The sequence below is a fragment of the Lutjanus erythropterus genome, chromosome 14 (assembly GCF_056507025.1).
Source record: "Lutjanus erythropterus isolate fLutEry1 chromosome 14, fLutEry1.hap2, whole genome shotgun sequence".
Classification (NCBI taxonomy): domain Eukaryota; kingdom Metazoa; phylum Chordata; class Actinopteri; order Lutjaniformes; family Lutjanidae; genus Lutjanus; species Lutjanus erythropterus.
The window spans coordinates 32,265,310-32,291,406 of record NC_139330.1 but is presented as its reverse complement, the minus strand read 5'-3'; the positions used below and the strand labels follow the sequence as shown (position 1 = coordinate 32,291,406).

The window sequence follows — 26,097 nt, the reverse complement described above, 5'->3', positions numbered from 1 at the left end:
AACAAATAAAACACATCTCATCAGAAAGATTTAAAATATTTAACCCTTTCAGGCATGTTAAAATAATCAAATTCAAAAATATGTATTTTTAGAATTATAGTTAGAATTAGAATATAGTATTATATGAATAACTTTGTCTCGATGGGTTTTATACTTTTGCTCATTTTGTTTTCTCTCTATCTCTTTCTCTATTTTTACTCCCAACCCTGCTCTCTGTGTCTTTCTTTGTGTGTGTCTGCATGTTGCTTCTGTCTGTCTGTGTGTTCTTGGCTGGGTTTACATATGAATCTGTGTGTGTGTGTGTGTGTGTGTGTGTGTGTGTGTGTGTAGCTGACTCTGGAGCTGGCCCAGCAGCATGGCGGCGCTCTGTCTCTGTCTCCCCCACCATCCATGTTGTCTGAACATCAGCTGAGCTTGTGGAAGCACGGAGCCAGAAGGAGGGGACATGTGTGTATTATTTGACACTTGACTCTTCTTGTTAGGCCGCAGGTTGGGTTGCACCAGATTGAGATCAGAGGTCAGAGCAGTCCCTTAGGTTATATGGAAATTGGGATCAATCTAAAACCAAATTTACATTCAATTCAAGTCCTTTACCCTTCAACCTTTCCGTAACTTTGATTAAAAATGGTGCTAGACCTTGATGTTGGCGCACAGTGCAGAATGCAGCATCACACCTGGTATTTTCCTTGGATGCACAGGTTATATCAGTCACTACCCTGGTTCAGCATCTTGTGTCTTGCCATTTGCCCTAGTGACAGAAGAGGGGTGGTAAAGGGTGTAGTGACGCAGATCCAGTAGCACACTGAAATCTGGGAACCAAGACCAAGTGTGTCTCTTTTTGTTTAAATAGTTTTTTGGTGAAAACACACCTGCACAGATTTCTCTAAAATCATAAAATCCTTTATACAGGTTTTGCTAATATTTCCACTTTAATTCTACGTTTTTCAACCAGCTGATCTGAAAACAAAAACACTTTTATTTCCATTATGGCCTGTCCTTTACTTCACAGCCATCTGAGGGCAGCAGGTGTCTGTTCCATAAGATGTCTCTAACCACAATCATGCACTGCACATCTACTGATTACTGATTTTGTTGAAGTCGCGCTACACTGTTGCAAAGTAACCACAGAAACCACTTGTGCTCATATGCATATCAAACGTAGCATCAATTACTCTTACAGGCGTCTTTAAAGTTTCTCGGGTCTGTGAGGGATGGAGCAGGGCCTCCTTACATTGTATTGAATATTATGTCTTTGCTTGTTTACACTTATTCGTAGCTTGTTAAGACAGCAGCATGGCTAATGTCTGGTGCGTTAGCCTCACCCTCTGTACTTTTGCTGGTGGTCTGTGAGGTCGAGGCTATACATAGCCTATAGAATACATAGGTAACTAGTTCTCCATGGTAACGAGCCACTCAGTGATTTAGTAGGTTAGCTAGCTCACATAATTGCATGAAGATTCATTGGTAGCTTTTGTCAGTGTTGTGTGAATTATTATTATTTTTTTTATTATTTTTTATTTTACAAAGAGACTGACTTATATTTTGTTTTTTTATATATATATTATTAAAAAATGATCAAATAATAATTTTGGGGATGGCATGCAGTAAATCTGAAGACCTTCTTGGAATCCCATGTTCCATAAAATTTGTAGTATAAATCACAAGGATATTTCAGAGTGATATATTGAAAATTGGTCTGACTGATGCCTTGAGCTTAATATTTTCAGTGATGATACAGGCACACATGTACCTGTGATGACCGTCATGATGTGACTTACTGTCTGGGATAAACTTTACAGCAATGTTTCCAGAGACAAAAGAATTAGATATTCATTTTTGGGTCTTTACCAGCATCATGGTGATGGTGATATGAAAATAATTGTAAATAAATAAATTATTTAGTTCCCAGATTGTGAGCAATTATATTTGCAGGTAAAATATTCACATCTAATCAAAACAGAAATAAAAAAAAATACACCATGCAAAAATCTAGACTGCATATTGAATTCTAATTTAGTTTTATTTATGGCTCTGCACCACAGATGGTTACTGCATCATTTTGATGAGAGATAAACTTGTGCACTATTATGCATGAAAACATGGTGACTGCTGGATCCTCAACATGTTGAGGAAAATAAGATCAACTTAAAAATAGTCATCATCTGCTCTAAACAGATCATTTGAGCTGTTGTGTTCATAATGAAATTCTCTCTGTGAGTGTGTCATGATATGCGGAGGTCTGTGTGTACAATGTGATCAAAGTGGTGAATGTGATTGGTTGTGATTGTCACAACTTCTGACACACCCATGTACAACATATTTATAATGTACAGTATGCATATACTGTATTCTGGTCCTACCACATATCCAGCTGCGCCACAAGTGTCAAGTGAGCCCCAATAGTTCAGGACAACACAGACCCCAGAGACTGAACTATCATTAAAGGGACAGATCACCCCAAAATCAAAAATACATATTTTTCTTTCTTTCTAATAGTAAGAAAGTTCTTCCCAGTGACTTTGCTCACAACAAGGTCTGTGAATTATCTTGAGTAATAGGGTCATAATTTTTTGAAAGTTTTTTTTTGATGTTTTGAACACCACAAGCTCAGTGCCATTTAGTCATCGTATATTGAAGGGAAGGCAGACATGTTTAAGACTGATATTTTCAAAACTCTGCACGTACTCACACCAAAAGAGGTGGATAAACAGCACTACAGGCCAGGGGAAAAATATGTATTTTTGATTTTGGAGTGAACTTTGCCTTTAAGTCACAAATAAAATCAGTCTTCTCTAATCATTAGCTTTCAGGGGTAAAGTAAAGAATACAATCAATAAGACATAAAACAGTCAACGATTCACTATACCAGTGTTTCCCAAACTTTTTTCCATGGGACCCACTTTTTAAGTGACAAACCATTGTGACCCAATTCAAAATAAATTTACATGAAAATTCAATCATGCATAAATGAACATCCCTGACCATTTTAACTGCCATTTCTGCATCATTTTATATTATCTTGATATTTTATTGAAAACATACATACATGTTAAAACTTTAGAAACTAAAAATAAACCCTTTTAGGCTGAGTTTACAGGCTATTATTTTTCTTTTGTGCATCTAGACGGAATTATCCTCTTATCAGTAAAACAATATACACATTTTAAATGCTTTATACAAGGTGCATTCCAGGTCCATCCATCCATCCATTTTCCGTAACCACTTATTCCTGAAGGGTTGCAGGGGGCTGGAGTCTATCCCAGCTGACATTGGGTGAGAGGCGGGGTTCACCCTGGACAAGTCACCAGTTCATCACAGGACTGACACATAGAGACAGACAACCACTCACACTCACACTCACACCTATGGGCAATTCAGAATCACCAATGAACTTAGAATGCATGTCTTCAGACTGTGAGAGGAAGCCAGAGAACCTGGAGAGAACCCACGCAGACACAGGGAGAACATGCAAACTCTGCACAGAAAGGCCCTGCCCCAGCAAGCTGGGGGATTTGAACTCAGGACCTTCTTGCTGAGAGGTGGCAGTGCTGTGGGTCCTGACCCAGTCTTTAGGAATGACTGCACTATACCATGTATACATTAACATCAATATTATCTGATAAAAGAAACACTCAGAACACATACTTGTCCACTTATTAGAATGTTGTTTGTCAAAAATGCTAAAAATAAAAAAGTGCTGTAGTTCATAGGTAAAATGTTCAAAAATATTCAAAAATACAATAATCAAAACACTGAGAAATCCTTGAATAAACTGGTTCCAACTCTACATGAAAAGCTCAGCACTTATCCCTTGACACATAGGCAAAAAAATAATTAAAATTATTTTTTGATATCATGCTTTCAAAGACTCAAGACCAAACAAAAGCCTTCTTTTATGAGGTAATATGTCATAAAATGTCAAAATATGCAGCATATTATAATGAAAAACAAAACAAGACAAGGTAAAGTAAACACTTGATGTCAAGATTGTGACACTTAGACAGTCAGCTTTGTCTTTTTTAAAAAAATAAAGGTCATAAAGTTGTCTTTCTGTGGCTCAAACAAAACAAGGATCGGCACATTTTTGATACGTTGCCAATTAATTTCATCAGGAAACTTTCCAGTAAAAAAGAGTCAGTGTCAGTAGCTTCTGACAGTCTGTCATGAAGAACCAGAAAGTCTTTTCATATTTCCCCTGAGGTTTAAGACAGGTTAAGTGGTACCTTCTGTTTAAAAGAACCAGCATAAATCTCGTGTTTCTGCTGAGGTCTTAGATAAAGAACTGAAGTTGTGTAGGTGAGATGCACACAGCATACAGAATAAATCCAACTTCAATAACAAGTCCATCTGAGTATAACACGTCCCTCATATTGATTTCTCTTTTCACTCTGCATGTTCTGTTGATTCCCTCAGCCATCACACTTTAATCATCTCCAGCTTCTGTTGCACACTGTATTGATTCCTCCAAGTTTATTATATTTACAGTAAAAGAGGACGCTGATGATGAAGTTTAACCGGGCCGATGTTTGTTTCCCCTGTGTGTAGACGGTGAGAGACTCGGCCAGGTGCAAGCGCAGGGAGGAGCAGGAGTGTTTCCGACTGGCCAACTGCAGGAGCTGCTCCCTCAACGTCAACTGTCAGTGGGAGCTGCAGCAGCAGGAGTGTCAAGCACTGCCTGGTGAGGAGACACACTCATGCATGCAGAGAGAACAAGCGACCACACAGCCTCCCACACCATGAGAAATACACACAGCAGTTGCACAAAACATATGTTTTCAATTTCTCTGTCTGACTCAGATTGTACAGTATCAGCCTGGTAATGACCCGGTCAAACAGACGTTTGAATGATAAACGATTTTATTTAGTGAGTCATTACAGAAGACAATGGATTCTCTTTTTCTTTTTTATTTCTTAAAGGGATAGTTCAGATTTTTTTGAAGAGGGGAAGTATGAGTTACTTATCCATAGTTGGTTTATTATCTATAGTTTGGAGAAGCAGCAGGAGTAGCAGTGTAGGAAGCTGTGTACGTTATGTTGAGAATATTTTCACTGCTTTATCTTGCCATCAGACACAGATGTGGCGTAGTCCTGAAAAATCCTGTATGTGTGTTCAGAAATAGTTATAGAAATACAGAGAAATGTTCACAGTTCAAAGACAATAATCAACTGTTTAAGTAGAGAAAATGTAACGGCTACATAGCCTATTCCTGATATTTTACAAACCGTGGTGTCTAACATTCATGTCTGCCCTCAGTCTTGTTTCTTCTTTCAACAACCTCCAGCAAGGAAAAACTTCATCAGTGGTAATTAACATGAAACAGGCAAGTCAGGCCCAGAATAGATGAATCTGGCGGAGCACCAGAAGTTAACAAGCTGCCACTGCTGCAGTGGCGTCTCCCTACAGAATGAGTGTGAATAAATGTGAGCTGTCATAAGAAATTTATAATTCCCTACTTTTACATTTACTTTTTATGTAACGCTACTTTTGACAACAGTGTCAAGGAACCTGTGCAGTTCAGCTGCTTCAACAGTGATGTCAAAGTTTAACTTTGGAAACAAACTAGATGCAAAATGTACAAACTTTTACTTCATGTCTGAGACCATACACGCAAACCTATGGAGATTCACTGAGTATACCGAGAACCGTGATTTGACATAGTGGATCAAAAACATTAACGGAAAGGAACTTTGCTCCTGAAAATCTTGAATACCTGATCAAATGTGAATTCACATTAAATTTTTAAAATATATATTACATACATTCTCTCTGAAATGTGGCAGAGGTCCTATGTTTTTTCTCTTCTTCATTATCCATTTCTAATCAATGTCTAATTACTATGTAAAATTTGATGAACATTAATATTGCCATCCAAAAAGGTACCTTCATCAGTTACTGAAGGCCACTGTTTAACATCATCAATCCAGTTATCTGTGCTGTCACTGTCAGCAGGCAACACAGACACGGCAACAAGGCTACAAGGGAACCCCAGACCTCCAAGATCTCGTGAGAGTGAATATTTTAACTGAAACCATGAAAAATCTTGCAAAAGTCTCATTTCCCTTCTTGACACATCTAGCACGGCACGACACGATTCCTCCTTTAAATAATTTTGATGCTTTCTAGGCACAACAGTTGCATTGCGAATTAATATTAGGTTAGAAAATTCAACATTTGCCAGATTTAATGTGACTTTCAGCAAACCACTTCTGTGGGCATGCAGTGGGCTTTCTGGAGTGCTTGCTGATCGTGCAGTGAGATCAGAGACTGGAGGAGGTGGCCTAAGGAGCAGGAGTTCACTGGTACTCTGGAGGCCCTTCTTGTTTGGGATTTTGATCAGATGAACAAGAAGGTTTTTATGCTTTCGATGGAGTTATCAAATGTAGTGAGGATATTCCTGCTTACACCCCGAGGAGTTTAGCTTCCTCGATACATTATTAAGAGTCTGGCTTCTCTCCGACGATCATCATCTCTGTGGTGAATATATTTATTTATCAAAGCTGTTGAAGCAGTGCTGTGTTCAGTTAATCATACAGTACAACACAGCTTCAGAGTGTTTCCATGTTCCCGCACTAACTGGCTGCATAATATTAGTGGTCTTCACAAATGAGCGCTCCCATACAACCACACAGGAATGTACACGGCGGGGATTAGCATACATTCATGAACACATACTTCAGATATACGCTCTCCATGCAGCTGCAAAGGCAAGTAGGCCAATTATAAGTTTTTACTGGAAGTTCTGAATATGGATCCTTGGCTGACTAATAAACTTGAGTCCACAAAGTCCTCCATGCTCCGCTCCATTGTGCAGCCTTCAGCTAGAGCTGCTCTCAGTTTGACTTTGGCGCTAGTATGACTCAAGGCAAAGGAAATACCCCTGCTATTTGAATCCACAAATGATCCTGTACCATGCTGTGTTGTGTTGTGCTAAAGGCCTGCTAGTTAGCTTGCTCTGCTATGGTTTGGGAATTTGCAATAGCTTTAAGCAGAGGCTGCTATTGTGTTTACTCCCTTTCTTCTGTCCACATCAAGGCCCAGTAGCCTGGTGCATATCCTCCCCCTTCAGTTTGTTTTGAACTCTAGTTGGTTCTGTTGTTCTTTGAGATAAGATATTATAGATTCAGATACTGGATTACAGACCTAGAAAAAATGGTTTTGGTAAATTGCATCTGTTTTTATGTCCTTCGAATGACTGTAACATGTACTTAAGATGTGCTTCACGCTGAAATTAAGTTGTTTCCTGTGTTAAAAACAATGGTTATAATGTATGTAACCCAGATGTCAAAAAAAGTTTTACCTTCTGACCAAATGGACCAGTTGCACAGCAGACATTTTGACTTCTCACAGCAGGAAAAGCACGGGTGGGAACCAAAATGCACAACAGCAGAACCTCCTCTAATATAAGTGGAATGCAGTAATCATTAATAAACCTTTCTAGTACAGCGACAATAGTTCCAGTAGATTCTGCAGTCATTATGGTAGATTTAATGGCAGGAATAAAGAGGTTCCTACATGAAACTGCTCATTTCAAGGTCTGTGGATTGTCTTGAGTAACTGGGTCATGATTTTTGGAAAGAGACACTGGTTTTGAATTTTTCAAATGTATTTTCTCAGCGCTTTGAGCAATACAAGCTGAATGCCACTTAGTCCCATTATATGGGAAAGAAGGCAGAAATCTCTATGGCTGATATCTCCAAAACTCTGCAACTCACCAAAGAAATGTTGATGGAAAAATATCACTACAGGCCAGGGGAAGATATGTAATTTTACTTTTGGGGTGTCCCATTAAAATACAGGGATTTTTGACATGCAAGATTTATGCCCAACAGCAGAAATGTTGCATATTATAGCTTCCATGTTGGTTTATTATCCAAAAATTGCATTGACATACCTTAATATTTGACATCTTTGATATTTCAGTTTGACATTGACATAATCTGCTCATAATTTGACTGTTATTTTCTAACTTTCCCATTATATGAACACACAACAAAATAGTTTTTAACATGCAAAAATAGAGTAGCTCCTAGTCTGGCAGTGTATTTTCCCTATATCTTGTTTTTGTCAAGAACTGAAAAGGCAGTGGTAGCTATGATCACTTTTTCCTCTGTTTTTTGTGAAGCTGGTAAAAAAACAAACAAAAAAAAAACAACTCAGATTTACCGAGTGAATCAAAACAAAAAAAAAGTACTATTGGTTGCATCAGATAACATTTGCATAAAGTTGAAACTTGTTCAACTTTTCCATGTCTCACTGTTGAGATGAGTCATTGTCAGTTCAAACCGTCTGTTCTCCAGTCTTCGTATGTGTGAACAGTGCCATTTTAGACGGGGCCTTTCACAGGGTCACTGGCCACACTGATGAAATGAGCATGCCTTTGTTTGTGTGTGAGTCCATTAGTGTGACATGGCACTAAGTATTTTCTGTGATTTTCTATAAAGATATATGTACTGTTACAGTGTGTCTGAGATGAACTGGGGTAATGGAAAGTAGCTTCACCACCATGGCAGCTGTGGCCTTTTCTTCAGACACCATGTTATGACTAATTATTCTAAATGACCTGACATGTTTATCTCTGCTTTTACACAAAGACCGTAACCTAATCTATCTGTTTATTTTTGTACTCCTCCTTTTTTCTTTTTTTTTCCCCATTCATTTTTCTTCTCCTCTCGTTTTGCTCAATTATTGCCCATTGCTTTTGCTTGAGGAAAAAAAAATAAAGAAAGCAGGTTTTTTCTTTTCTGTAGCATGAAAAGGTTGGTGATGGAAGCCATTATGGGCCTGTGAATGTAATCAGTCCTGGAGTCCAAAATAAACAGCGGTGCTCAGTGGAGGTGGAAAGACTTTTGCTTCCCTTTCATCCTGGCTAATTGAACGGCCTCTTTACTATTATAGTCTCACACAAGACGCTATCAAGTGACCCTGATAAGAACAATGAGTGCGTATATGCATTTTTATTGTCTGCCAGTCTTACACAGCTCTTGGTGAACAGACTCTTTAATCACCACAGATATTCACTGTTCTTCATCCCATGTGTAACACATTTCTTCTGGGAATTCTTTGTGTCACTGATGAGTCAGGTCAGTAGGCTACAAAGAAAGAATGTGGTGCTCTGATCTAAAATATCAGCATAAATCAACAATTAGATCAGCCTTTAAAATCAGTCCAATAAGATATATTACTTATTAGCCACATTGACTGCAAGTGTTTCTCTTAAAGCTGTTCAATCGTCTGTTGATTCTGGCAGCACAGTTTATTTCCCAGGCCATCACTTTAGCTTTAAATCCCATGTCATTCTACTCTTGTCTTGTCTTGACCTTCCCGCCTTGGCCTTCCTGCACACCTGCTCCACGTTACCTCATTACTCTGACTCTCAGTCCTCACCAAGCAGCAGCTCTCAGCCTGACTGAGCTCTGCTTATTTCTCACAACTAACATCTTCCCTGCGTGTATTTTTGGATTATTTTTTTCCTGCCTGCCTATGTATTGAGTCATGACGGTTACTTCAGCCAAGTAAACACTGTTTAACACTTTGTGTCTGTTCTGTCTGTCTACTACTGTTCATGTTACTGAGCTGCCTCAAATTGAAACTTGATAGTAAATGTTACACAAGCTAAAAGGTAATGTTTTGCTGTGTGCATGCTGGCATGTTCTTGTGAACATTACAAAGCTAAATTATAATCATTAGACCTGTTACCATAATAAATTGGTATGGTAATTTTCATGTTAATTGTAACATGGTGACACACTAACATACTAAACTTTGTGTAGCCAGTACAGTTAAACGTTTGCTGTTCTGGTAAACATTGCATGCTAATGCTATACTCTAGCATGTTAAAATGCAAATGAAGGCAAAAATTAGCATATTAACAAACTTAACAGAACTAGTTAAAGCTGTGCATTAGCGTGTTAAAATGCATTGTAAAATACATTGTAAGCCAAATATTAGCATGTCAGCATACTAAACAAGCTAAACTGAAACATTAGCCAACATGCAGCATATGCCAAACATTATCACAAAGTACAAAAGATACATTAAAATGCAATTTAACATGCAATTTAATAAAACTATGGGCATGTTAACATAATATTAGCAATGTTAGCTGTACTGTTTAATGCCAGTATTAGCATATTGATATGTGATAAGATGCCTCTTTTTACAAAGAGGCTACATACAGCATATCACTATGCTAATATCAATATGCTAACACTGTATTCAACTATCATGTTTTTTTTTGGTGTTCAGTGAGCACTAAAAAATCAAAAGCTTGCTAACAGACTATCACTGTAGTCTAGTTTTCATGCTATCTGATGACTTAGAATTGATGTTAAGACTGATGTAATAAAGGTATAAACACAGTATTCGTGTCTTTGTGTGCAGGCCAGCTGTGTGGGGAGGGCTGGCACCATGTCGGGGAGGCCTGCCTGAGGATCAACTCCAGCAGAGAGAGCTATGATAATGCCCAGCACTACTGCAAAAACCTGGGAGGAAATATCGCCTCTTTGCTCACAGACAAACAGGTCAATTTTGTTCTGGAAGAACTACAAAAATACCAGCTGCAAGACAAGGTGGGTGGTGTGAAAAAGAAATTAATAAATAACAGAAATCTGACAGGACTAACAGGGTTGTTGAAAGCTATTCATTATTTCCCACTCTTGCTTCTTAAAATGGCACTGTAAGATTTATGATGCAAAAGCCAAACTTCAAACATGTTTGGTAAGATCATCCACTTTAAGTTTACGTGGCTGAGTTGAGCTTTTCAAATCAGTGCACGTTAACAATGCCTTACTCCTTTAATTATTTAACCTGAGAAGTTGGGTTTGTAAACATTAGAAACCCTTTCTACTCAGCTCATATTTTCAAGGAGATCTTGATAAAATACTGCCCATAATTGAAAGAGTTATCGGCTGGCAATAAAATGATCCTAGATCAACTCCAATATGAGGTGGAATCCACCGTCCTCATATGCAAACATTTGCTCTGAAGGTCATTTGTAGATAAAGAGGCTTCAGCAGTCTGTCTTAAATTGATTGACTATCCTTCACTCTCCTTCAGTCTTTTTAGTTTGAAATTCCTTGTCTGTGTTACTGTCACTCCTCTGTACCTGTACAAGGAAACAGTACACACACTATATGAAATAAAAGTGAGAGTACAGATTGTTTGAAGTGGGGTTGTATGAGGGACGTATTCTTAGTCTGTGTATTGCCTATGTTAGATGGTCATGATGCCCTCAGTTTGGAGAGCAATGTGCTGCTGTGGACATGGTCAGCAGCAAAAGGTTTTCTAGCTACTTAAAGAAAGGTCTGCCTAAAAACAAGTGTATTCTATATTCAGAATATTTTCCACCACTTTACCTTGCCATGTGATGGCCTTTTCCACAGGAAACCACTGTTATATAACCCAGATAGATCTCCCTCCAAAGCAATGACTCCTTAAGCAAATACAGTAATTTTACTGAGCAGAAAACATGAGTTGTTGGTCTTTATCTGTTAATTTGTTTGTGTTATTGTTTGACTTCAACATTTTTTTTTAAATGGAGAAGTAAGATAACTAACTGTGTATCAAGGTTTGTAGTAGACAACTGGACTTGATAGAGTTCTCAAGAACTCTATCAAGTCCAGTTGTCTACTACAAACCTTGATATGAATACCATGACCTGGATGACTGAGAATATTCACAGACATAAGATAACTAACTTGATTGATTACTTTATTTGATAATTAGGGAATTTAAAACTTTTAAAATGTAAATGTTGCCTTGAAGTAACACTGTACCATTGTGGATTCCCACCATGACATTTGTAGTATTGTATGTTTAGGATTATTTTTTTGTTTAACCAATATAAGATAGGGTGTAAAATGCACTGATAAGAATTTAATTTTATTTTAACTCATCATCAGTGAGCCAAAGATAACAGCAACACAACAAATGGTGTTAACATTCTGTCTGTCAGGAGAGACACACACCCAGAAGGAGTCTGAGCTGCAGGAGGGTTCTGATAATTTGGTCTGATAAATTGATGATTGAAAGTTTTGCTAAAACATGCTTACACTGTTTGACACATTCATCCCTGTACAATGTTGCCTGAAGGTAATGTCCAACAAAACAAGCTTAAGAAAAGAGTTGATTTTTGAATTTAAATACATTTTAAACTGGTCAGGCAATAGACTATGTTCCATTAGTATTGTAGTAAATTTTATTCAAATTTTAAACAGTAACTCCCTTTTTTAATTCTTCTTTAATTCTGTTTTTGATAAGTCAGAACATTGATAGGAGTTTTGATATCAGCAGGTACAGAAGAATGCAGTTTCTCTCTCCAGGATATTTGGGTTTTTTTCTTCTTATTATTATTTTTTAAACTCTACCAGGGAGTCGAGGCACAAAAAATAAAGAAGATAATCATTCTTAGCCCACCATGAAGCACAGAAAACAGCTTCATCATCACTTTTCATCATCCCAGATGAGTGACAGGATGTGGATGTGTTTCACGTTGGAACGTCGACTCATGTTTATGGTGGATAAGAGTGTGAGACCACACACACAGACAGACTTTGATAAATGGGCAGCATTAGATGAAATATTAGCAAATATTTGAATGTAGTTAATTGAATGAAATTGCAGTTCTTTTTCTTGTAGAAAAGTGCCTGTTTCTGTAGAAAAATTGTTTCTTAATCTACCTTTGATGCATTTAGGTGATGATGCTAAATCTGTCCTGTTGTTGTTACATTTTATTTTTAGATAATATAAGCAGCAAATTACTTTCTACACAATTACCAGATACCAGCCAGCACTCTGGGTAGTATACAATAAGGCTGTAACAATATATCGAATATCACAATAAAAAAAATCTCAAAACCATACTGAACTGCAACAGTACATACATTACAGTACATACAATACATTATTATTAAATTCTATTTTTTAATTTTCTAAAAGGCCTACTACTGACTGTTATATTGTTGTTTAGTCTCGCAGTTTGTACATAATTTAATGACTTATTGCCAAAGACATGGCCACTACCTGTAATTTATTTTATTGAAGAAGTAAAGCAGAAGTGTGCATTTATTTAACTTTTTTTTAAATTTTAATTTCTGTCGCCTTTTTTCCCCTCATTTTTAAGTTAAAGTTTAAGCATCCTTGCCAGACAAAACAATGTCAAATGAGGCACCATTAGTGCCATTTTTCTTCTATCTACTATATTAAGTGAAGGATAATGTGGAGCAGAGGGTCTTCAATCATTCTGACGGGGTTTATTAAATTTTTAATTGGTTGAATTCTTAATCGATTAAAGATGAATCTTTAACCTCTGTAGTTAAAAGGAAAAATAAATTTTAGACAAAAAAAATGCTGTGCAGGTGAGTTTTATTATGCAATAATGTTTGTAGACGCAAAATATTGATTTGTTTTTTAATTTTGTGCTAAATATGGTATCATGGACTCCTGAGTTATTGGTATTGTTACATCCCTACTATACAGGCATGCAAGAATACACACTTCCTGTAAATGCAGCAGCAGTTTGTTTTATGTTTCACAAGCTCTTTGTGATCCTTGATCCTAAATTAAGCCTTTTGCATGTTTTATGAAAGAAATCACAGCTGTGGGAAAATATTTTTTTAATTCCGTCAAACAAAACCGCTCATAATCATCAACAAATCACGCTTGTTTTGTCAGCAAATAATTCAGATGTTGACAGAGCTACACTTCACTCAGCTGTTATAATTAGTTTCTGCTTTTATAGCAATTATTTGCAGGAGGTTTGATTTAGGATCTCCTTTCATGTAAAAGGCAACATTGTGTTTTTTGTTCTCCCAACTTCTCCTCAAGGCAAAAGAAGCACTACTTCTTTGTTGCATCACTTTGTGGACTGAGCTCCAACTCAGCTGTTCATTTTAATTCGGTTTTCTGCTCACATTTCTAGTATACTGTCCCTGTCCCTGTGTGTACTGTCTATATACTATCAGGGCTCATTATTTTCCCTTTTTTGTGTGGTTAAATAGGATCAAAAACAAAAAAAGAGCATTTTTTTTTTTTTTAAAGTCATTACATTTTCTCCCATTGTTTTCAATTCTTTGTTATTTGAAGGATAGTTTGAAGTAACCTCTAATATGTTTGGCTTGAAAATTGGTTATTCTGTTTTTCTCAGGTCAACCTCACCTCTAAAATGCTGCTTCTTGAAAACTGCAATTGAGCTTGTGTATTTTGTTCATTCTGAGGATGAAAAGAGGACGTTCAAATTTTCTCAATTTTTTCTTGCCACAACTCCTTAAAGGGAAGCTTTGGTATTTTTCAACCTGCACCCTATTTTCATGTGTTTTTGTGTCTAAATGACAAATGTGAACTACAATTTTTGAAAATGGTCCAGTATTGAGTGAGAGACCTGTAGATGTCAACTGCAACATGGGCTGCAATGTAATCTCATGGGAAATTGTGTTGTATGTTCAGTGTGACACTGACAGGCTCAGACTGTCTGACAACATTATGGAAAGGATCCTACAGAGACAACAAGGTCTGTCTCTGTAGGATCCTGAAGAATAAGTTCCTCTTTCAGCTGTTTTATTATCATCAGACTCCATTTACAGAAACAGTCATTTTATCATTGTAAAGTCCACTTCATTCAACCCTGACATAAACAAATTAACACTAAATAAACCTGTTTTGGTTCTTCTTTCCTCTGTTTGGTTGCAAGGAACCCTTAATTTTACGTCACTGGGTGTGAAAATATCAGCAGAAGAGTGAGAGGAAGCAGCAGGAATGTTTAATTTGACCAAACCAGAACTGTTGATTGTTGGAGCAGTGGAAAGATGAGCCAAGACTTTTTTGTTGAGTTTAATCTTGTTTCTGTTGACTTTGAACAAAGTGTTTTACAGTGATCTGCAAGGTAAAATAACTGTATTTCTTGATGGAGTCTGGTGGCTGCCAAACTGCTTTGAAGGGGTGGGTAGGTTGTAACTGACAGCACATTGTCAGTTGCTACTGTACTGTAATTTCCAAATAAAAATTCAAAATAAAAGTCTCTGATCATAAACAGTCTGAATGCAACAATAACCAATAACCAAGACAGTAGATAGCGTTAGGGGAAACACTCGGATTATAGTACAACCTGTGCAACAGTTTCAAAAATTGTTGTCCCCATCAGTTACTTGGACACATAAACATGGTTGAAAATAATTAAGTTTCCCTTTAACAATTCCAGGTCAACTGTTCTCCACTGATACTATAGAGTATAAGATCCCAAAGGTTACAAAAACACAACAGACTCTGCATTGATAACTGGGAAAGTATTGTGGGAAAAGTTAACTTATCTGTAGAAATTGTGACACTAGTTTTAAAATATTGAAGAGAAGTTGGAGAGGCACCTGCTCTGACTGAGGTACCAGATGGTCTATATTAAGACCATTTCTTGCACATTTCAAGTCAGGAACTGGTGTCAGTCTGAATTTATTGGTGATGCAGCTATATGGCCTACAAAAGTTAACAAGACCATCTGTGAGAAGATTGGCTTTCTGTTTAGTCATTCTTGATGCCTGACTCCAGGTCTGTGTCTCTGAAATCAGAAACAAGCCTGTGTTCACATATTACCAGGCACAGTGAGTTGTATAATAGAAAGATTTTTCTTTAGATCATTTTATTTTTGGTTATTATGGTGGAAACTTTACCACTTTTGTCCACAGGGTCCTCCAAATTCAATAAAAATATGAAAGTTCCCTGTGGTAGCTTTAATATACAGTTTATGGTGATTATTCATAGAGTGATTTGAAATTAAGAAACAGAACCAGCAAAAGAAACATTCTCAAACCTGTAAGCAAATAATGAAGAAACTGTAAATCAGACACAAAGCATTTGATCCATTTTTCCTCTTCTGTCACCCCTGCAGAGGTTGTCTCCCTGGGTTGGCTTGAGGAAGATCAACGTGTCGTACTGGGGCTGGGAGGACATGTCACCCTTCACCAACACCAGCCTGAGGTGGTTACCTGGAGAGCCCAGCGACTCGGGCTTCTGTGCCTACCTGGAGCGGGCGGAGGTGGCTGGTCTGAAGGCCAACCCCTGCACGGCCACCACCGACGGCCTCATCTGTGAAAAACCTGCTGGTGAGAAAGAATGAGTGAGCTAAAAAGGAAATACAGTGGGGGATGTGGTTGAAGAAATGGAACATAGCACAGAATAAATCTATTATATTTTTATAATGAAATGAAAAAAACATTTTACAGCATGTATGTGAAGAGCTGACTCTCAATGCTGTTCCTAACAGCTATTATTCAGTAAATAACTTTGTCTTTCTCTTATCCAGCATCAAAACATTTGTCTCTGTCCGTTTTTTCCCCCATTTGTCCCGCGTTGTTCAGGGAGTCCACAGAGTCAGAGTGCTCGTCCCTGTAAGACGCCCTGCTCTCTGCGCACCAGCTGTGCCAACTGCACCAGCCAGGCCATGGAGTGCATGTGGTGCAGCAGTACACAGCGCTGCGTCGACTCCTCGGCGTACGTCATCTCCTTCCCCTACGGACAGTGTCTGGAGTGGCAGACCCAGGACTGTACTGGTGAGACAGGGGGGATGGGGTGGAGGTGGTTAGCTTTTTCCATTGTCTTTAGGGGAATAAAACACTGTGTAGCTGTGACCAGCAGCTCTAAATCACTTGTCTCTCCTCTCCCAGCCTCTGGCAGCCACAGTTTTCACCCTAGGAGGCTGAAATTTGGCAAATTGGCTAAGAGGTGTGGGCAATAGGAGTGGCGTATTACAAAAGGTGCATCAATTTTAAATAAATTCAGACTCTCTTAAGATTTAGTGGAAAAGTTTGTGTCCATGTTAATATACATTATGATTGACTGTTCATGCCAACTGGGGAAGAGGAGGTGTGGTTGTGTGAGTGGCCTGTAACAAAAAGGTGCATAACTTTTAACCTTATCTACACAGTGCAGACCTACAACAACGATAAATGAAAATTCAAATGTTAAAAACAATCGTTATTCATTTCCATATCATTTTTTGACAAAACCACGGGGAGCCTCTGGAGAAGAGCTAAAGAGCCACATGTGGCTTCAGAGATACACGTTCCAGACCCCCGATCTATACCTTTCCTATGAGTTACAATGGTCAGACAAATCAACTTACTCTACTACTGCAAGAATAGAGAGTATTTGCAATGTGCTGTTTGAGCCTGATCAATCGTTGGTAAAAATGTTTTTAGGCAACATGTACGTGCAAAAAGTGCAAGAACAGAGATGTTGTGACATCATAAACGCAAGATGGACAGACATAGTTTTAGGAGGCGAGAGGTAAGATGTACTGTGTCATTTGAATAATATGTGATGACTGGACAGAATATGGTTGAATGAGAAAGGTGAGGTGAGGTAGTACTCTACACGCGCCTTTGATGATGCAACTGGAGTACATTGCATGAACATGGTGTCTTTATAGACTCCTATCGATCCCTTTCTTATCAGCAGTCAGGTCTGTGCCTCTTAGACACACACACACTGACACAAACACACACTCCAAAGCTGAGGCAGTGCCACCTTTCTAGTAGCTACAGGGCAGAGAATTAATCATCTACAATGACACATGACTGACTCTATATGAAGTCCTCGCTGCTGTTCCTTAACATTCCTCTCATATTAACACCTCCCTGGGGTTGCTGGAGGCTTTTCAGTCTCACCGCTGCTCCTCCACGTGGTGCTGTTGGAGTACACACATGGGTGTGTGCAGTAATATTTGTGTATGTAAGAGAGACAAAGAATCATGAACCATGAAACCAGACAAAAAGTGGCAAAGCCTCATGCAGCCTCTGTGAATTTGCATCTTATGATGATCTGCATAGTTTTAAGCCATCATCACATGAGTTGATCTCTTACTGCTGAGTAGTTTCCTGTCTAAATAGCATTTCTGTTGTGGCTGCAGCCAAGATGTTCCTGTGCTCACCTGCTTCGGTTTACAAATTCTCAACTTGGAAAGGAACTTATTGCTTAAAGGAATATTGCTTTAAAAGTCATTAATTTTTAGTTAGTTAAAGCTGCGTCAAGTGATTTTTGAACCAAAGTAACATCACACCAGCTCATAGCTTAAGAAGTTCTGTGACGCAAATATTTGTCATTCCCAAACTTATGAATGCCACGTCCCAATTTAATGTCTGTAAATCTTTTGCGGCCCACCCAAAAATTTAATCACAACTCTGATCATATTAATTGTACCAACGACTCAGCTGATTGCTGTGATACAAACTGCAATGTAATCCTTTGAGGAAAATACACTTTCAGAGACAGTCCTCTTGTAAAAGACTAAGACCTTATTTTGTTTTTTAGTTTAAACAGGAACAGCTCTTACACTGCTTTGTGCCAAACCACCAGATTCCATTGACTTCACAGAACATGAGAGTTGTTGGTCCTTGGCTGCCTTGATCTGATAGTTTGTTTGTGACTTTGGTGTTTGAACTCATTAGTTCAGATCAGAACTCATGTGTTAAAACACGTAAATGAAAATAGGACTGAGGATTTAAAATACTGGAGTTACCATTCAACAAAGTGAAGCTTGTTCTTGATTTTTGTTCACTGATGTTTTATTTGTAAAGTTAAGGACATATTTCATTCTGCAGTGCAACAACTTTCTGGTAGAAGAAAATCAAACTGTCAAAGTATTCTCCTAAGGCAAACCTTTTATTGGTGTTTTCGCTTTTGTTAGACAAATAGTCAATTTGTAGTGAAGTGTTGTTGTTTCTGAGGAGTTAAGAAGCAGCTTTGAAAACTTTTAGATTTTTTTGTCTTGTGACTGGTGATTATTATTCTTTGCTGGTGCCAATAGTCTGAGTGCAGACAGCTCTCCAACCTACTGTTAGCAAGCAAAGATTGTTTTTCCTTATTTCAGTCTACCTTTAGTGCTTACATAATGGCACAGTTTCCCCGTCTTCTTTTCTCTTTTATTATTCATATCTCTGTTTGGTGGCAGAAGGTGTGTAGGATGCTTTTGTTCTGCTGCATTTTTACCTTTGTTGCTCAAAGTACGGCACATGAAATATGACACATTTTTTATACTTTCCAACTCCTCAGGTATAGCATTATTGCTCTTTTACAGTCCATCACTCTTTGTATAGTGTTTATACTTAACTTTCTGCTTCACTTCTCTTGTTTATGGATTAATCATGTCTTGTTTTGGGAGCCAGGCCTGCGGGCTACAGCTGAAGGATTCACGACCTCGGCTTTGGTTGCTGCTCTCACAAAAACAATTGCTTGTCTGAGGATCCAATTTGAACTGGGTCATTTCTTTATCAGATAAATTTGGCCCAAGGCTTTGTGTATCATTCCCATTTTTCATGTTGGCTGGAAGCTAACTACACACTCCTCAACACAACCTTTTGAAATAATTAGCTCCAATGTTGCCCCAGCAGTCAGATTTGGAAGTTTGGGAGCTCCTTTGAAAGCAAGTTGACTTAAATTCTGCCTTAATTGTGCAGTTCAGTGCCTCCTCTTATAAAGTGGACTGTCCTTGTCTTTTGTTCTGTGTTTTTATTTTAGCCTCTCATCTGTTTGCCTCCAAGACCTGGTCCCTAAAGTTCTTTCACCTTCAGCGATATGGAAGTAAATGTGGCAACTGTAAATTCAACTTTTCATTCTAGATGCGGTCAGTTCAACATCACTCCCCTCTGCAGCTTCTAAGGTCACTGTTTGCTCTTTGTGTATTTCAGCAGTAGCCACTGTGGATGCCTACGTTCATGCTGATTTATCCTTTTGGTTCTGCTGACAGTTGTTTTTTCATTGTTGCTTAATAGAAAGGTACAGAAAGACTTGACATTCACAAGCAACTGCTTTTGGGGTTTGAGAACAGCACTGCAACATGGGAGCTCATATGACCAACAGCAGATTATACAAAGAAACAGCCAGTGAGCCAGCATCAATGCAGTTACAAAGTAAATGTAATATATGACATTGTTAAGGACACAATGACCAACCGATCAATCAATAATATCCTGAAAAGATTGAGAGAATCAAGAGAAATATCAGCACATATGGGGCAAAGCAGAAACCAACACTGAATGCCCGCAATCTTTGATCCCTCAGGCAGCACAGCATTAAAAACCCACATGATTCTATAAAAGATGTTTTTACATGGGTTCAGGAACACACTGACAAACAGTTTGTCGCTGCATCTACAGTTGCAAGTTCAGCCTCTACCATGCAAAGAGAAAGACATATATCAACATCCATAAATGCTGTTGATTTCTCTGGACCTGAGCTCATCTGAGATTAATTGATGCATGGAGGAAGAATGTGGTCCAACGAGTCCAAGTACAAGATTGATTTTGGAAAGCATGGATGTTGTATCCTTAAGGCTAAAGAAGAAAAGGACCAAGCAGATTGTTACCAGCGCTAACTTTGAAAGACAGCATCTGTGATTTATCAGGGTATGTTTTTCCCCTGGCATCATGGGTAACTGTGATGTCTGTAAAGGCCCCATTAATGCTGAAAGGCACATACAGGTTTTGAAGCAACATATGCTGCCATCCAGATAATGTCTTTTTTTTCACTTCCCTGCTTATTTCAGCGAGACAATTCTGCATGTTACAACAATGTTTCTTCTTAGTAAAAGACTTAAGGTGCTAGACTTGAATTTTTATTTGGGTTTTACACAGCATCCCAACTTTTTTGCAGTAGTACCGGCACCAGCAAGGAAGGGTTTTCAACGTGCCCTCTTCGCTGCCATATAAGCAAGATGCTGTTGACTCATGTTATAGAACTCCAGCAACATTTTTCAGAAACTTGGCATGCCTTTAAAAATAATCCTGTTTTAATCAGCTTGCTCTCAAACTAGAAGCAGACTGTGCGATACATCAGTAGAGTTTCGCTGACATCCTCTAATGCCACCCAAGTAAATTCTTGTTTCCAGGATAATTGAACTGCTTGCATCTCAACTTGTAAACTTTGTTTTTGCTCATGAATGCCGGATCACTAAGACACATATGCAACTCTCAACAGAGATGGTTCACTCCTTTATAGCAAGTGTGTTCAAACAATGTGTTTAATTCCTTTCTGCCCGGTTGGGCAACATTTAACCTGATGGGACAAGTGAGTCACTACATTTACTAGCCCAATGTGCTACTTAACTTAATTCATATTGTTAAACCCTAGTGTGGAGGAACAGAAATGTTTGGAACACCTTTTAATCTTACTCAGTCCTTGGACTGCAAAAACCATCACAAACTATAGCCTCAAAAATGATGATAGAGATGAATCAGCAAATCTCTGCTCTGATTAAGTGTTTAGGGATGGCTTGATACTACATTTTAATGTCCAGTACCATAGAATTGCTGATACCAATACAAAATCAATGACATTTTTCCCTTTCTTAAACAATGAATGCACTTTGCATAACCTAGCCAAAGCCATAACCTGCTATACTTTTTCACAAACAGAAGTATTAACAGCATTTTTGATCATTTCGTACCATACAAATATATAAAATTAAAATAAAATTCACTTGTTTCTTGAGACAATTTTTCTCTCTCCACCATGTCACTCAGAGTTCAGTTAAGCCTAAGCATTTATGTGATAGTTTAAGCCAATGGATCATATTGGATTATACTTTTTCTTATATTCTGATATCTGATTCAGTGATTTGGCCAGCATCGGACCAACACTGAGTAGCAGATTGACACATAACAAACAGAATTATAACAATTTAAATTCAGGTTTGTTTGATTACAGCATACATGAAATTTTTGGGATCACTCACAGTGTATATTCTTTTGTTTAGACTTAGATATGTAGTTGAACATAGGTTTCGAATGAATTTCTCTCTAGAAACACACAGAGGCACACCAGATGATGGTTATGCTCTTGTATCTGGTATTATATTGGTTTAGCTGCACAGAGAAATTTTCTATTTTCTCTGAGGCAATCTTCACAACACATGTGTGTTTTCTGTCTCACGTGACGTCTGTCTGCTGGTTTGTAGCTTCACATGCTACAAGAAGAGTGAAGGAGAAGGCGGCTTATGGCTCCTACACTTGATGTATTATGTATAGGGGTTCACAGATCTGTATGGCTTCAGCGATGCTAACTGTCAAGTACTGTAGGGGCAAATGGATTGCACAAGATGAAGCCAGACGATACGTGCTATCCAGGGACAGCAAATGTCAAACCCGTTGTGATGAACAGAATGTGGCACTGAGACGATTGTGCTGAGAGAATTTTTGATAAGATGAAAATTCCCCCAGCAGGAGCAAACAATCCTTTTCTTTGCTGCAACAAGATAGCCAAGGCTCCTCAGAACATTTGTCATCTGTTGTGCTTAGGCATCCTCTAGGTTATTTCTGTCAATGAAGACGACTAATATCCTGATTTTAATAGAGCCATATATTTTGGGAAGGTTTTTGAAAGGAACACAAAGTAGCCTGGAAATGTGTCTATTTTTCTGTTCGCATCACATGAATCACGCGGTGAATGTTTGCTACATAGCAGCCAGCGTCTGAGAAATGTAGTGCCTAATGTTTCTTGTTGACAAAACATTAAAGGCATTAAGGCTCTCAGTCTACAAGTGACGACAGAAACTGAAAGTTTTTAGCGACTGATGTTTTGTGGATGCGGTTGAGATGCAAACGCATGTCCTCTTGGATTTGACCTAGTTACTGCATTTATGTTTATCACTATTCACATGAACCTGATAGAAACCCTACCAATATGGTTTTCCATGATTTTAACCAAAAAGCATAATGAAAATTGAGTTGATATACACTTAACTTCAATATTGTACTTTGTTCTAAAGGGACAGTTCACTCTGAAGTAAAAAAAACAAAACATTTTCCTCTGGTCTGTATTGCTATTTATTCATCTGTACTGTTTTGGTGTGAGTTGCAGAGTTTTGGACATATCGGCTGTAGAGATGTCTGCCTTCTCTCTGATATAATGGAACTAGTCCCGTGGTGCACGAAGCTCCAAAAAAATACATTTGAAAAACTCAACAGCAATGTCTTTTTCCACAAATCACGACCGGGTTGCTCAAGATAATCCACAGGCCTTGTTGTGAGAGACAGACAACCACTCACACTCACATTCACACCTACGGGCAATTTGGAGTCACCAATTAACCTATTATGCTGCATGTCTTTGGACTGTGGGAGGAAGCTGGAGAACCCAGAGAACATGCAAACGCCGCACAGAACGGCCCTGCCCCCTCAGGACCTACTGCTGTGAGACCACAGTGCTAACCATTGCGCCACCGTTGTTGTCCTCATTGTTTTTGAGGAAATAATGCAAAACAAAACTCAATGCATTATCATGGGGAGGTGAAAATTAAGAGTCAATAGACTAGGAATTAATTGTACAGACATTTTGCCAAAAATTACAATACTTGAGACAAGACCAAAATAATGTAAGTCTAGTCTTGTTAATAGTGACCCTGCAAGATCTTCAGTCTTAGCAAAATCTCAGGCTGTTGAAAAACCTTCTCATTTAAAACTCAACATGGCAGCAGACTTAGTCTTGTTTTAATTAATTGTTGAATTTTCACTTCCCATCGCAAGTTCATCTGTTCATCAGAGTTCTCTTCGGTACACGTGTTAAATTTATTAGCCATAACTCATAATTTAATTGCAGTAAAGTGCAATAAATGGAAATTAAATTACAGCGTTCCCTCTTCGCTCACCCCTTGTCGTCTTTACAGGAGAGTGTTTATTTTGCTGCTGAGCTGTGTATGCAAACAGAGTGAAGACAGAATCATCACCCTTATTGCAAGAAATTAGAGCAACATTAACATTTAAGCAACTTGAAGTGCATAAAGCAACGTTCCTATTTTATTTCCAATATCCACAAAGGAAAAATAGCCAGTAGGCAACAGTCTGTCAACAGTTTCATCTCATCATGATGAGATCACATGTGCGGTTTTTAATCATGGAATATGTTTTCCGCCCTCGTGGGAAATACAAGCGCCATCCACGTGGACCTTGACTTCAGAAATAGCCTGAGGCTGGTGTCATGTAATTGCACAAGGTACAGCTAAATCTTTGGTGCTGTTAACTAAAGCTAAAGCCTTGTAAACCCTGCAGGCACACACTTGAATGTAACACTTTTCTCTCTAATCCTCATCTACCCACAAGTCCACACGACTACATGAGGCAATAACCTCTTTTAATTCTCCTCATGTGGAACACAGATGAAGCCAGATAGACGGAAATGCTTTTAAAAATAGCAAAGGCTCAGGCGTAGAGAACATAGCAGGTAAATTGTATTATCCACACAAACCACAGTTATGTAAGTGAACATCTAAGGACTTAACATTTCCTGTTAATGCCGGAATTTGCTTTTGCCCACAGTCTCTTAGTTGTGTGTGAGCTGCTTTTACTCATGTCATCTAGCATCCTCGGGGCCTATTTCATCATGTTTGTGGCATGCAGGCTGATGCCTGAAATATTTGATCCATTTGCTGTCCCTGATTCTGACATGATACACAAATGAATTAAGTCAAGAGCTGCAAATGCACCTCATGTTGTGTGTTCAGGGAGACAGAGATTAACTCTGCATCGGAATATATTTTAAGGTATTAGAGAAATCATGTACTATCTCTGGCCTTGTGTTCTCATCTCTCTTACAGTCATTCCCATATTGCTGATAAAATTGTAACCAGGTATTCATTAGCAATTTACCAGTGACAAACCTTTGTTAAATGTGATCTGTCCCGGTTCTGTTCCCAGTTATTATGAAGTAATTGCTTTGCAAAGGCAGACCACATCCCTAGGGCTCAGTTTTTATGAGCTTCAGTTTATTGAGCCTCTGTCTGTTGATCTGACGTTGTAACTGTTTAAACCGGTCACTAAAGATATAAACTACAAAAGAATAGCTCTTCTGAAAGAGTTGTTGCTGAAATGTCGCTGCCTGCGGTAGCTTGCATCTGCATCAAATTTCTTTCTGGCTCATGTCCCAAAATTGGTGAAAAAAGGATGAAATATTTGGGAGAACAGGTAAAAAATGTTTTGCCAAAAATGTATTATACCAGTAAACCAAGTAGGGCAGACATGGACATGACTAACAGTAATATATGTGTCTTAATCCCACAATGCAATGTAGTATTGATGACAACAACAATAACAAAAAAGATAAAGGCAGACAGTAACCAAGGCAGTTCTGATGTAACTAAAGTAATGTTTCAATTTAAATATTTCAGTCAGTTTTCTAGGTGTAATGTAGTTCAAATTAGTTCATCGTTGGCTCAGATTACCATGGTTACATCTCTCCAGTGGGCAAGGAGGCTCTCAGGAAGTGATGTCATATGAGCTGAGCAGTGCATCAGAAAAGATACATACTGTACTACTGTTTATTTAAACAAATGATTGTTGACAGATAGTACACATTTTGGGTATGTAGTGTGTAGTGTGAGATTTTGGACACAAACACGATTCATGAGTTATTAAAAAAGTAAAAAAAAGAGCTTCCACAAGAGTCTGTAATAAAAGGTTGTAATTGGTTATGTTACATGAATATATTTGGGTGTTATGTACATTTTTGCCATGCGCCCTCTCATTACTGTGCCCATTTTAAGCCAGTTGTCACAAACATTAGCACACATCTTTACACAGTCACACCATTATGCCAAATTTCAGCCTCCAAGGGCAAAAACTGTGGCTCTCCAAGGGTGGGGAAATTTTTGTCAACCAATCCCGCGACTTATAGAGCTGCTGGTCAAAACATTTAAAGTTGACTTTGGTTTCAAGCTCATACCAAAGTTATAGGACATCAAGTGCGTATTTTGATGTGTACTGTGGCATCTGATGTGTGACTCAAAATGGCAATTTGTCACCTCAAATGTTTCCAAAACCCATTTTATTGAAACAGTTCTGAGAAGTGCAACTGCTTCCACAAAAGCTGACATTTTTCAGCCAAGATCAATGACAGACCTGTGCGCTGTGTAATGTCCAATCAGGTGTAGAAAGGGTTCATGTAAATGTGAAGGAGAGAAGCTGGCACCTACTGAGCAGTGCTCAGTCATTATGAGTGAAGCAAAATTTGGGCTGGAGTTTAATAATCTGACCTGGAGTGTCAAAAAATGGCTGCCACAAGTGGGTGCAAATTGGATCTATTTAAATAAAAAAGAAGAAAAGAATTTATATTAAAATGTGAGG

The 26,097-nt window shown here is 38.3% G+C and overlaps 1 protein-coding gene across 2 annotated transcripts in view; it reads left to right on the top strand.

Annotated features, from left to right (window-relative positions):
* The window catches only part of atrnl1a (attractin-like 1a), a 406,244-nt gene that overhangs the window by 109,945 nt on the left and 270,202 nt on the right, over positions 1 to 26,097 (top strand). The window contains exons 14-18 of one of the 2 annotated variants that reach the window (XM_084735769.1): positions 331 to 447; positions 4,546 to 4,678; positions 10,382 to 10,569; positions 15,876 to 16,089; positions 16,345 to 16,536. In XM_084735769.1, coding sequence (XP_084591895.1) covers positions 331 to 447; positions 4,546 to 4,678; positions 10,382 to 10,569; positions 15,876 to 16,089; positions 16,345 to 16,536 — 844 coding nt within the window. The remainder of the gene's footprint in view (positions 1 to 330; positions 448 to 4,545; positions 4,679 to 10,381; positions 10,570 to 15,875; positions 16,090 to 16,344; positions 16,537 to 26,097) is intronic. The other variant, XM_084735770.1, reaches the window with a different exon arrangement.